This window comes from Copadichromis virginalis, linkage group LG22, assembly GCF_057382275.1.
Source record: "Copadichromis virginalis isolate Kocher_CV1m ecotype Utaka linkage group LG22, C_Virginalis_male_GT1.1, whole genome shotgun sequence".
NCBI lineage: Eukaryota > Metazoa > Chordata > Actinopteri > Cichliformes > Cichlidae > Copadichromis > Copadichromis virginalis.
In genome coordinates this window covers 18307644-18320388 of record NC_140638.1, presented here as the reverse complement: position 1 = coordinate 18320388, position 12745 = coordinate 18307644, and the positions used below count along the sequence as shown (strand labels likewise).

Sequence of the window (12745 nt, the reverse complement as noted above, 5' to 3'; positions counted from 1 at the left end):
TTACCACACACCTCACAAAGCGCGGGGGAGGTTCTAATCCACCGCACAGCACAATCCTGCTAATGCATTCATATCAGACACGCAGACAATTGAGGTCGACTGAGAATTAAACACCAAAAGTATTACTGTCAAGTTCAGCATGGGCATGTTTGTTTTTACATTAAAGTCTGAACTGAGGAAGACACCTACATTTTAGCTGGGTGTTAGCAATGTAGGATGATGATTTATAGGACAAATACTTGCATGAAGAACAATGTATATCTCTGAATAACAAACTTACATATAATATGTATTGCATCATACCATTTCTCAAGGACTAATGCAGAAAAGCTACTAAATGAGTCAAAAATGAAAAGATTCACTGCATACACTTTTATATATTCTGTCACAGTGACCTTGGATGCACACAGTAAAGTTTCTGTCATTGCATGACCTACAAATATTTGTCTTTTTAGCAGAAGTGCAGAAGCAGAGGGACATGTGAAGTATTAAAGCAAAAACAATGACAGGGGGAGGGAAGGGGGAAAAGTGGGAAGAGAGAAAGAAGGGAAAGATTAGCAGTAGTACTTTGTGACATGCATCATCAGTCCTGTCTTCTCACTACATCTCCCTAATGGGAGCGCAGCAGTGTGTGTGTGTGTTTGCACGCAAACGCATGTGTGAGAGAGAGAGTGAGAGTGATGAGCCTCTCTGTCAGAGTGACTTGTAGAGACCGTGTGTCTGTGTGTGAAAGAGATAGGGACTAAATGAGCTTCTGGTGGGACTGACCCTTCTCACTTCTCACTGGTCCGTCAGAGAAACTGAGCGCTCCACTGGAGCATGGCCACAGGCAGGGTGCTGAATACTGAAAATGTTACACACACATACACAAACTCTGGGGAAAGGCAGCTGCAGAAGCTCTCTGTATGACCATATTCACATACACACAAAACGCATTAAAACAGAGGTATTTTAGAGACTAAACAGAAAATACATGGAGGTCAAGGTGCATTTATGTTCACACGACGTCAGAAAATGTGACAAAATGCACGTGTTTGTTTATGTCAAAAGCAAATACCGTGCACGCCAAATCTAGCGTGTTGCGAATGCGGGGTGTCTGGTTCACCAGTAGTCATAATTATGATTCATGTCTCAGTAAACAGCCATGCATGTATGATAAGGTTTGTATTGCCTCAAGTGTGGGAAAGCACAGCAAATTACATGTGCAAGTACGCATGTGTGTGTTGGTGCAAATGTGAGTTTCAGGCTAAGTATAATTACTCTTGGTGACATACCGTACATGACTAATGAGCAGAGTTTGGGCACGAAGCGTCGAGCTCATTTGTCACAGGATGGTAGGTAAAAATTTCAGTGCTTTCAACTCCCGTGGAAAGCTGGAAAGGTCATGTTAAATGCTCATAAAGCCCTAATGCCTGATTAATTTCCTGTGCAAGCACAACTCAGTGAACACCCTCGATTAGGAGTGACACATCACATGACACGGATGTCACAGTCATGTCCTTTTGCCGCTGTTCTCTCGCCATTATACTGTAGCATCTCTGACTGCCTCCGCGGTTCAATCCAGTGGCATGCAAATAGCCTTGACATGACCAGAAGAGCACTCCACACATAGTCAATACAATTTAATAACCCATTACGGAGAGAACACTGTTGTTTATAGCTGGGAATTAAACCAATCTAAAAAGAAATAATGGCAGCTTTTACTCCATAAAAGTAAATCGACGCTAGGATTTTTTTATTCATTAACTTTTAAGACTCAAAGTAATGACTACACATACATTTAACAGCTGAATATAAACCTCTGGAGATAAGAAATATAAAACATCACTGGTTCTAATGCATATGATTCATCTAAAGTACACACTGTCTGATCAGCTGTTATTTTGATTGTGTTTAAATGGAAACATTTCTCTTATTTAAATTAATAAATGCAATTACAATCACCTTCTTACAGCAATAAAAGCCTCTGGGGTGGTCTGTACTTAACCTTATATGCCACCGCTTTTTGTTGTGTAGGTAGGAGGTGACATTGATGGTAGGTAGAAATGTGAAATTTTATTTATCAAATAGTCTGTAACCGTAAATGTACAAATGCATACAATAAGATAACAAAGGATAGTGATCATTCATGCTATGGTAATATCTCTTGTATTTCCACATGATATCATTTGTTTTTTAAAGATTGTGGTTAATATATCACGGATATCGTCGATAAACATATATTACACCCTAAAATTACATACGAAAAACTCCAACAAAAGCAGAAAGATAATTCATGTCACAAAGAATCACACGATTGATTCATTTAAAAAAAGCACACTTTAAGATGTTTATTTAACAGATGTACTCGACAACAGAACAAACCACCGTACTGTTATGAAAAAAGATCTTTCCAAACACAGGTCTGAATACACGGGTTGGGCAGCGAGATCCTTTCTATTGTGCTGATGTCAAGGCTCTTGTAGTTGGTAATGGTGACCTTTCAGATAACAGGTGTCATGTATGAAGGTCTATTAGACCCGGCTATCTATTGTTACACATGTGGGAGGCTCATGGTGTTGGGGGAGGGAGCTCGGACATATCAAGGCGAGATAAAAGCCTCCGAGTGAGGCCGCGGGTGCATGCTCATCATAATGGTTTCTTTGACATGTGGTCTTTTACTAGAGGTCAGAAGGTCATGGGAGAAAAGGGGAGAAAAGGCAAAAACTGAAAGCTCAAAATCTATCTCACATTTCAGGAATCATATCAGCAGCAGACATGACTCGTCCCTCCCCAGAGCGTTTCTGAAATACAAACATGCTGGAATAAACTTAAAGCACTGATATGTATTTGGTATTGGTCTTGTATGCACTATGCAAAACTTCATTTTCTATAAAAACCTTATAGATGACAGTATTGCCCTTTCTGCGCAAAAAAATCTGAAAAATACAATTTTAAACCAAAAGAATTCCATTAAATTTATATGAAGATAATAAAAAGCTACTGACTCTGTGCTTCTGCTAACAAATGATCTCTCAAACAGTGGAAGCACTTGAACTGAAATGATTGCAGCGTGCAGGCCTCAGGCACAGAGGGAAGCAGTAGAAAAAAGAAGCACTGACAGTCCTTCATATCTCTTTCTATACAGACATATCACATTTTACAGAATACAATGCACACAAGATGGAATGAAAATAGTGTTGTTGTTTTTTATAAGGAAAAAAGACGCAGGCTTGTGTCACGTCAGCCATCAATTATCTCCACAATTTACATTCAATCTGATGAACCCAATCATATTTGTGTGCTTACCCTGAGGATGTCTGCCTCCACAACGTAAGTCGGGCAACGTGTTATTCTGTATTCTGCACACATGTTCAATCAGGACAAGGGCTTTGTGGATTCTAATCTCACACTTTGTGATCTCCAGATATCCAGGAGGAGAGGTTTGTGCACTGGAATGTGAGGCGAGTGTTTGTCTCGATGTGACGAGAGCTTCGGCGGGAGATTTACATTTTTCTATTAGCGGTGAAAACAGTGGGACGTGACTCTGCTGAATATGACTAACGAAGCTTAGTCTCCACTGTGGCTCGGATCAGTTGTGTAAAAGGATGCTAACTTTCTTTACAGAAGGTAGATGTCAAGCAGGAGGTCACCGTCGTTTAAATGCTTTACTCTAGTTGGCTTAAATTCACATTAAAAAAAAAAAAGAAAGAAGGTTTTACATTGGAGAGTCATTAGATTGAAAAAATTCATTGCAGAAAGAAATATCAAAATATTTCTGTTTGATCTGCAGAAAGAAATATCAAAATATTTCTGTTTGATCAATTCCAAAACCTTTGTCTTAAAAAAAACCCTGAAACTTGACTGTGTGATATGCAGTAATGTGTCTTTTCATAGTGTGTTCACAGTCTGCACGTCACCAACGAAATGTGGGGAAAAAACCCAAACAAAAGCCCCAAAAAACTGCGAAACTAAACGGCAGTTTGCGTTAACCAATTCGCCCATGTGCATAAAACAGAGAAGCCAAGTATTTGGTCCACTGTCCACCTCCTATTAATCCACGTCCACGTCCAGGTTAATCTCGGTGCTCAGGTTAAGGTAGAAGAAGGCGTACACGCAGAGCACGAAGAACAGGATTGCCGCGATGACCAGGAACGCATCCTGAGGAGAAAGCAAAGGTTTAAAAATATATTCAAAATGTTCTTGTGAGCATTTTTTTATTTTTCTGCCCAAATCCCGAGTCTGTCTTTACACTCATGAATGTCTGCTTTGTTTGAATGTCATTGCAGTGTTTCATAATTGTTGTGCTTATTTATTTGTGTTACGTCTGTATTTGCCAAGTCTCTAATGCCTTTCTTTTCATCTGAATTCACCGCATGTGAATAAAGATTTGTTGTTTTCTTTGCTTGTTTTGAAAACCACAAATATTTAAACTCTCGCTCACAGTTCTACTGATGTGCATAAAAGGGCAAATCTAACTACAGCAATTACATTTTAGTTTCAGATATTAAACTGGGAGGGAAAAAAATTACTACAGAGGAGCAAACAAAGCTATTATCATCATCTGTGGATGTCATAATAATATATGAATTTGTATCTGTTTTCATATTTAAACCAGAAACGTAAACTGGAAGCAGTTGAAAATCCTCCACAGCTTCACATTGACAGTGTCAAACAGCTTCTTCTTTTATTTTTTAATTTGAATTTTGTGTTGTTATATACACGACGCGTACACGCTAGCCCTGCAGAAAATATGCTAACAAAATATTTCTATAAAAACATTTGAAATCGTAAAAGAACTGTACCAATAGAAATCACTTCTCATAATTAGGTAATACCACTAATGTGAAACACTACTTACTTTATAAAAAAAAAAAAAAAAAATCCAATCCACTATGTATTTTTATTACAATGTACATTTTACTCCAGTATTTAAGCAATCGAGCTAGAAAAACTTAAGAATACATAATAACTCGAAAATAATAAGTAACTATTTTATATATGATCACAACTTAAAACAAAATTTGGTTTAGGGGACTGATGATTAGGGCTGGACAATATGGAAAAAAAAACAAATTTTTTTAGGACAAACTCTGGCTGCCGTTCATCTGTAGTGAGCGCAGACTGTCAGGCCACCGTTTACCTCAACTAATCAAACTATTAGCTTGAAATCAGTTGTTGTCGTCGTTGACAGCTCGTCAGCTGTCCTGTGACGGGAGGGTCTCATGTCTAATCTGCTGACAGTAACTGTCACTGTCAATATCAGGACTAAATACGCATGTTTATTCACTTTTGCATGGGTTAAAGACCTGACTTCAATTCAGGAGAGGAGTTAGAAATGAGGGAGGAGAGAAAGGACTGATGGAGGAGGAGAAAGAGATAATGAGAAAGAGTTGAATGGTCATATACAGTTTAAAAAATAAAAATAAAAAAAACACATTGCAGCATCACATTTCAGAAGCCGGGTACCAAGTGGCTGCAGCATTTAAAAAAATAAAATAAAAATCTATTTGCAGTCAGGCTCCACTTTCACTTTTTTCGTCTCTCCATTTTTACTGAAAAGTTAAACTTTCTTCTACAAAATGGCCTATTTTTTTTATTTTTTTAGATTTTCTATTGGTTAATTATCAAACAAATTGAGGCTTTCCAAAGGAGTGGTATTCAACTTGAAAATGGGAATTAGGAGCGCTTGTTCATTATGTGGTGCTCACACGATTACAATCTTCATCAGCTGGAGTTTCATTAGGGGCACTCAGAGTATTGAACAATGCCAGTTATTCTTTATCAAGAGAACTCATTAGCAGCAAACTTTCTAATCAACACTGGAGAGCTTGGAGAGCTTTAAAAGAGCACAGAGTACAGTCTGATTGGAGGTTATTCAAAAAGAAATATTTGAGTGTGGAAATGAGTTTTAAATTGCAAACTGGGCCAAAACAACAAAAGGTGACGTGGCAAGTGTTACAAAAAAAAATCTCAAATCTTTGCAAATGTTAATAAATTCAGTTTTCCATTTATAGATTTATAAAAAGACTTCAGGGAAAAACTAAATTTAACAAAATCCACCTGTTCATGAAAGAGGGTGATGCAAGGTTAAAGACGGGCATAAAGCACTAAAAAAGAAAATAAGATAAGCTTAGTCATCCTAAAAGACACTTTTAAAAAATTGAAACAACAAAACTATAGGACAATCTGATAAAACATCAGTTCAACGATTCCCTTATACTGCACATACACACATGGCAGACTACAAAAAACAATCAGTCAATGAGCCAAACTGCAGAGAGAAAATGATAGAAAAATAAATAAATAATAAAAAAAGGGAGTGAGAATGAAATAGAAAACAAGTGAGAGATAAAGCTCGGCACAAATGAGGGGTGGTGGGGGGCTAATAATAATTCCTCTCTGACGAAGGCGATGGGGGTGACAATTAAAAGGCGTCACAGCATCCACAGCTATCTGTGTACATGTTGTAGTGCCTAGTCATCAGCAGCATTGGTCTTCATTAGCCTCAGCCCACATTTATCTGAATCCCAGCAGCCTCCAAACAGCTTAAAGTCCTAGCTTAATTGGAAAACTTTTAAATTTCATGCACTTTAGTTTCATATATTAACCGCCAGGCTTCCACCGCTTGATTTACTTTTCTATTTTGCTTAGGCCTCGGAGAAAAGAGAACTGTTATCAAATCACCGAGGCTTGATTGTTTTCTGCTTTTTCGTGTGTTCTGTGGCAGCTTTGAAAAAAAAAGAAAAGAAAAGAAAAAGAAGCACAACAAAGAGAAGCGTTTGTAATTCTGTCGAGAATATCACAAAGAAAACATTGTGTTTCTGACATAGATAAGCATTTTATTGAATTGCTGGAGACACACAAAAAACAATTACAATTCAGGTTTCTCCCCCTTCTTTGCATCAGGTCTCAGAGATAAAGAGAACAGCTGGTTACAGTGACTTGTCTATAAAAACAAGCTGGAGGGGTTTCAGTGAAAACACTCGAATTGGAGAAAGCACCTGCATTTGATTGAGATCATTGTTTTCGAGAAGAGTAGCCCACTGCGTTGACTCTTGCCTTGTCTCACAAATACATTTATGTGCTTCCACACACACACACACACACACACACACACACACACACACACACACACACACACACCCTCTCTGCCCACATTTTGATGGAGACCTCTGGATGGGGCCCAAACACATCATCATCTTCATCGTGTGGTTCTCTCAGCACTGGCGGCAGCTGCAGCACACTCGGCATGCTGGGAGCCTAGTCCCCATCACCCTGGCGACAAGCCATAGCTCAGCAGACATCCCCTCATCTGGTCCGACTTTTATTCTCCTCCTGGGTTTGTTTGTGCACGCACACGTGTGTGTACGTCTGTTTGTATGTTCCCATGTGCTAAGCAGGTTAGAGTCGGTGTGTCTGGGGCTGTATGTGGGTGGCAGCTTGTGAGAGCCACACAACCGTCGGTGCATTTGGAGCACAGTTAGTAAGCAGGTCTCATCCATACCAGCCACAGCAACAAACAATCAACCATTAAAGTGTTACGTTTTCTGACCGATTACATTGAAATTTCTAGTTAATTTTTGTAGATATATTAGTTTCCTTTGTTGAGCAATCGATTCTCCATCACCACCAGAATAGATTCTCCTGCCTTCAGACCACATTCACTCTGTTGCAAAGCTGCAAATCTATTGATAATTTTGCTGAATTTAATCACGTCATCTATTAGAGTAAAAACAAAACAAAACAAACAAAAAAAACCCCCAAAAATGCTTACCACAGCGTCCAAGGGTCCAGAGGGGTGGAAAGCTACAGTTAAGGTTAGTGAAGGATGCTGAGCCTAAAGCCAGTTTTAAAGGTCACAAAGGTAGCTCTCTCTTCCAGATTGCCATGGTAACTCATGGTGTTGCACACATAAGCTGCTCTGGATGTAGTTCAGAGCTGTGGTTTAAAAAAGGGCTGCAAGCGTCACACTTTCACCCATCCTTTTTCTGACAATGTGCTCTGAGTGTGATGCAGATGTTCAGCAGAGGGAATATGTTTTATTTATGTAAAATGGTGAGCCACAAGTTGCTAACATGACTGAACGAAGCCGTGCAGTGACGTTGCAGCAGACTACATCACATGCATTCAATTCAGCGATGCAGGAAAATAATGACGTTTTATACTTGGTGCTTATTTGCTTTAAAAAAAAAAAAAAAAAAAAAAAAAAAAAAAAAAAAGGCAGATATGGTAACTATGAATAAATTTCACTTTAATTTGGCCAAAGAGTAAATTGATTACAACATCTCTGCTGTTACATCCCCATGCTGAAATGGAAACAAGTTTAAAGTTTAAAAGCTCGAATGTGCCACTGTCATGTTAGAAATAAACAGCAGCACCATTAAATAGAACAAAAGGCCACAAAGCTCCCAACACAACCTTGAGCTTTTCTCTAACAGCACTGATTCGGGCATTTCACCAATTACTGCTTCAGTTACTCGAATCTGCCCCGTTAAAACAAAAGTTGGAGCTTCTTGACGTGAGTTATAGTTGTACAAACATAAGAAATGCCAAATACTGTATAGAAAAATAGGATGTAATTTCAAAAACACTAAAACAACTCAAGATATGAAGCTGTATCCATGGTTCAAATCCTCACCTGCGTCCTGACCCACCTGCTCCTGTCACAAAGAGGCAAAAATGTCCAAAAAACTAATACTTGTGGATCTATAGGATCTCGCTCGCCACACAGCACACATTCACAAATGACAGATGGAAGATACCCATCATTATCTGTCGTCTCCATCCTCTGCCAATTCCATAAGAAACCCCACCCCACCCACTCTACCACAACTTCCTAGGCTCAGCGGCTAAATAAGACTGAGGGAAAACAGTGCAGAACTGAACAGAAGGCTAGTGTGCCAATTAGACAAGGCAGCAGGCTCGTTTCCTCTGCTGCAAGATAATGTGCTGGAGCTACTTTGAAGGCGCTGCTTCTTCTCTAGGCAACCTGAGGAGAGGCTGCAGACTGCACTTCCTGCCAGTTTCTCCCTCTCTGCTGTCATTACCACATACCATTCACTCTTTGGAAGAGGCAAAGACTTGTGTTCTGGCAACAAGTTGTTACTTCCGTAAACACACTGTGACTCAACCTGTGTATAAGGACCTGCATGGATACAGCAGGTGGCTGGTTTTTGGGTTGTTTTTCCTTTCTTTTTTTTTTTTTAAAGCAACCCAGACAACTCAGCACTATGGTGGGAACAGAAGTTCTCCTTCTCTCACTTTCTCCACCACAGTGTCTCCATCCTTTCTCTCTGCCAACTCATCCAGACTGCCCCGTTACCCCAGCCCCGAGACAGCCTGCCCTGGCAGCTGTCAGATTCTCTGTGCCCGCATGTCTGTTGGCCCTTCTGAGGTGCCAGCTGCATCTGAGAGCAGCATCTCAACCAGGAATATGGAGAAGAGAAGAGAAGAGAAGAGAAGAGAAGAGAAGAGAAGAGAAGAGAAGAGAAGAGAAGAGAAGAGAAGAGAAGAGAAGAGAGAAGAGAAGAGAAGAGAAGAGAAGAGAAGAGAAAAGAGAAGAGAAGCAGACAACATGCCCCAACATCCAAACCAGCCCTAAAAATTCCAGCCAAATCTTTGCTGTCAACCAAAGGTTCAGAGAGAGAGAGAGAGAGACAGAGAGAGAGTGAGGGAGGCTTTCTACTGTCATCAGAGAGCTGTGTAAAAATCACTTCTTCAACTTCATATCACGCTAAAAGGACTTGATGGGAAAGCAAGCGTGACCAAATATCCATTACATTTGGGCTGAATTTCAATCGAACTCGGGGCCAAGAGGTCTAAGACAGTTTAATATCCTCGTCCCAGAGGTATTTTTAATCCAACCTCTGAAAATTCCACTCATCTTGGGCATGAAAAACATGAATTATTCATGACCAATATCAATATTTCAAGATATGGACTAATCTAATTGGATTAAAGACGTGTTTAATGAGGCCCTGCATGTCTAAGAGATGCATATTTTAAAACCTGACCATTTCACCCAGTGTTTAATCCTCATTGTGATTTGTTCATCTCTGCCCACTTCGTAGCAACTGAGGCTTAATCAGGAAGTGAAACTTTTTGGCTTTTAATGTCCTGTAAGCAGAACTTGTCAGTGTAACAAAGGACAATAAGTGTTCAAGGACTAATACTGAATGTTACTGTAATGACGTCTTTCAATTGAGTTTCACTAAAAAAATAAAGTTATAAAAGTTCCTCTCATGGAATCTGTGATTTCAATCGTCTTCTTCTCTTGGCTGCTCCCTTTAGGAGGCGCCACAGCAGATCATCTGCCTCCATCTCGCCCTGATGCTAGCATCCTCTTCTGTCACACCAACCCTCTGCAGGGCCACTCATATCCCAAAATGTTCTTTTTGGTCTTCCTCTTTTCTTCTTGTTCCATCTTCAGCATCCTTTGGCCAATAGATCCATGTTCCCTCCTCTCTACACGTCTCAGCCTTGCCCGTCATTGGCTCCAAATCTCTTGACCTCCTTTTACTTTAGCATTACCTGCTCTATCCATTTCATCTTCTTTCATCTGCATACTGTATTTTCCTCTTTTCACCCACCTTCCTGTTGCCCCTCCTTTGCCATTGAAAGGATAAGACCACCTTTGTGTTTTATATCTCCTCTTTTTGTTAAAGAAAAGCACTATTTTACACACCATCTATGAAGGACACTAGCATACCTTCTTTAGCAAAGCAGCAGGGATCTTAAAAGAATAGAACAGCACATAATTATGTGAAGATCTACTATGGATTATTATATTCCCTGAAGACCTAGAGTAACTTCTTTCAATAAGACAGTGTGAAGAGTCTGGAATAAATAATATAAATATAAAAACTTAATACAAAAAGGAGCATGGGACGGGCGCTCCGTCTCTGGGCTGGGGCCCGGGCCGGGCCTCGGGGGCTTGGGTCCTGGTTGGTGTGTTGCCGGGGTTGTGGGCGGGTGGGTGCATGGGGGCCCGGCCCTGGAGCAGGGTGCCGCCGGTGCGTCGAGCCGCCTGGGGGGCTCTTCAACTGGTGGGGGGGATGGTCACATCTTGCAGGAGCTTTCTTCTCTTCAGGAACTCTCTGCAGGAGGGGGAGATACAGGAGAGGTGGAGGAAGATCTCAGCCTGGGCGTTTACCGTCTTATGTAGTCTGGAAGATGTGTGGATGGTGGGGTGGGTGCAGTTTTCTCTGTGGTGGGGTTGGGTGGACTGTCCAGGGCTCTGTGGAGCCGGAGGGCGCTACTGCACTGGGCCCCGGTCTGATGGGCCTGGGCCCCCCTTCCCTGGCGGGTCGCGAAGGATGGGAGTGCCTACTGGGGTCAGCGGGGGAGCTGGCCCCAGGGAGGGGTTACCTGCCCCTCCCTTCCTTCCCTCCCCATCTCCAGCTGCCTCCCTCTTCCCGCTCCTCCACAACCACCCACACATGCAGGGCCTTGGAGTGGGGGTATGTCACCAGGGTGCAGAGGAGGCTACCCCCCCCCCGTCCCCTTCTGGCTGCCTCTGCCTCAATTTTATCCCACAACTTAGACATTCACATTATTCACACTCTCATTACACATACATATAGGATCTTGGGGGTGGGCACAATCACGGAGTCCAAATTACCATCAGGGTGTATACCTCACCCCTGACGTCGTTGCCCACCTCTCAATTTTAAATACACTTAGTCATTGAGGGTTAGCAGGAGGGACTATGCGCTTACCTGCTGCTCTCTGGCAGGTAGCTCTATGCCCTCCTGGGTTTTAATTGCACCTTAGAACACATATGCATCAACACTACAATGAGCGGGTGGAGGGAGGTTTGGAGTCTTCTCCCACCCCCATTCTCTGCGGCCTGCTGGAGCGGGAGGGCTAGTAGGAGGAGTTGGCCGTCCGACTGCGGTCTGGGGTGTGGGGCCTCCCTGCTGCTGCGGAGTCGGGGTGGTCTGCCTCTCCCCACCGCAGGGAAAAGGGTAACACCACCTGGGTCTGGGTGCAATTCCCCCCTCCAGGGGCAAGGGTACCTAGACCCGGTTTGTAGAGTACGCTTGGGGAGTGTGATCGTGTGTACAACGTCTCTTTATGTCTGTCTCCACGTTGGTTGAGTGTGGAGTGAGTGCATATGAGAGCATGAGGGTGGGAATGGATGTTTGTGTCTGTGTGTGCCTGTATGTCTGTGTCTATATGTCAGGTTGGGTATCAGACGCCACCTCTCTGGGGACACCTCAGGCCCTCCAAGGTTTGGAGGCCTATCTCCACCCACCACCACTTCCCCTGCCGGTGGCGGACTCCCTCAGGTGTCGGTGTGTTGGTGGTTCTTTGTGTCTGGGGGTGGGCGTCCGGGTACACACCGGCTCACTCCTTGGCGGCCGCTTGTCGGGGCCTGGGGCCTGGGGCTCGCTCGGGCCCCTTTGGAGGTGGGGTGCCCCCGGCCTCTCGGCCTGGGGCTCGGTCACTCAGGCGCAGCTGGGGGCCGGCGGAGCTCACGGGCGCGTCACTGCAACTCCCCCTGACTTCTGCTCCGCGGCTGCTGGGCGAGCCCTCATCTGGGACTCTCCTCAGCTCTTACTGGAACAGTGGCGCGGCTGCCCCTCTGTTGGTCTTCCATGGTCTCTTGTGTTCTGGGGGCCTCTGGATGTCTGGAGTTTTGATCTCCTCCATACCCGCTTCACACCCTGGAGGACGGGGCTGTGGCCCCCCCACACTCCCTAGCAGATCATTACATGGAGAAACCTTTGGAATGCAAGCATGCTGATCCACACAGGTATGC

At 42.8% G+C, this 12745-nt stretch overlaps 1 protein-coding gene across 1 annotated transcript in view; it reads right to left on the bottom strand.

The window, feature by feature from the left end:
* Positions 1-2300: 2300 nt before the first annotated feature.
* triqk (triple QxxK/R motif containing) overlaps positions 2301-12745 on the bottom strand; it is a 31018-nt gene continuing 20573 nt past the window's right edge. The window contains exon 4 of the mRNA XM_085446465.1: positions 2301-4140. Within this exon, the coding sequence (XP_085302591.1) occupies positions 4033-4140 (108 nt within the window). The 3' untranslated portion in view covers positions 2301-4032. The remainder of the gene's footprint in view (positions 4141-12745) is intronic.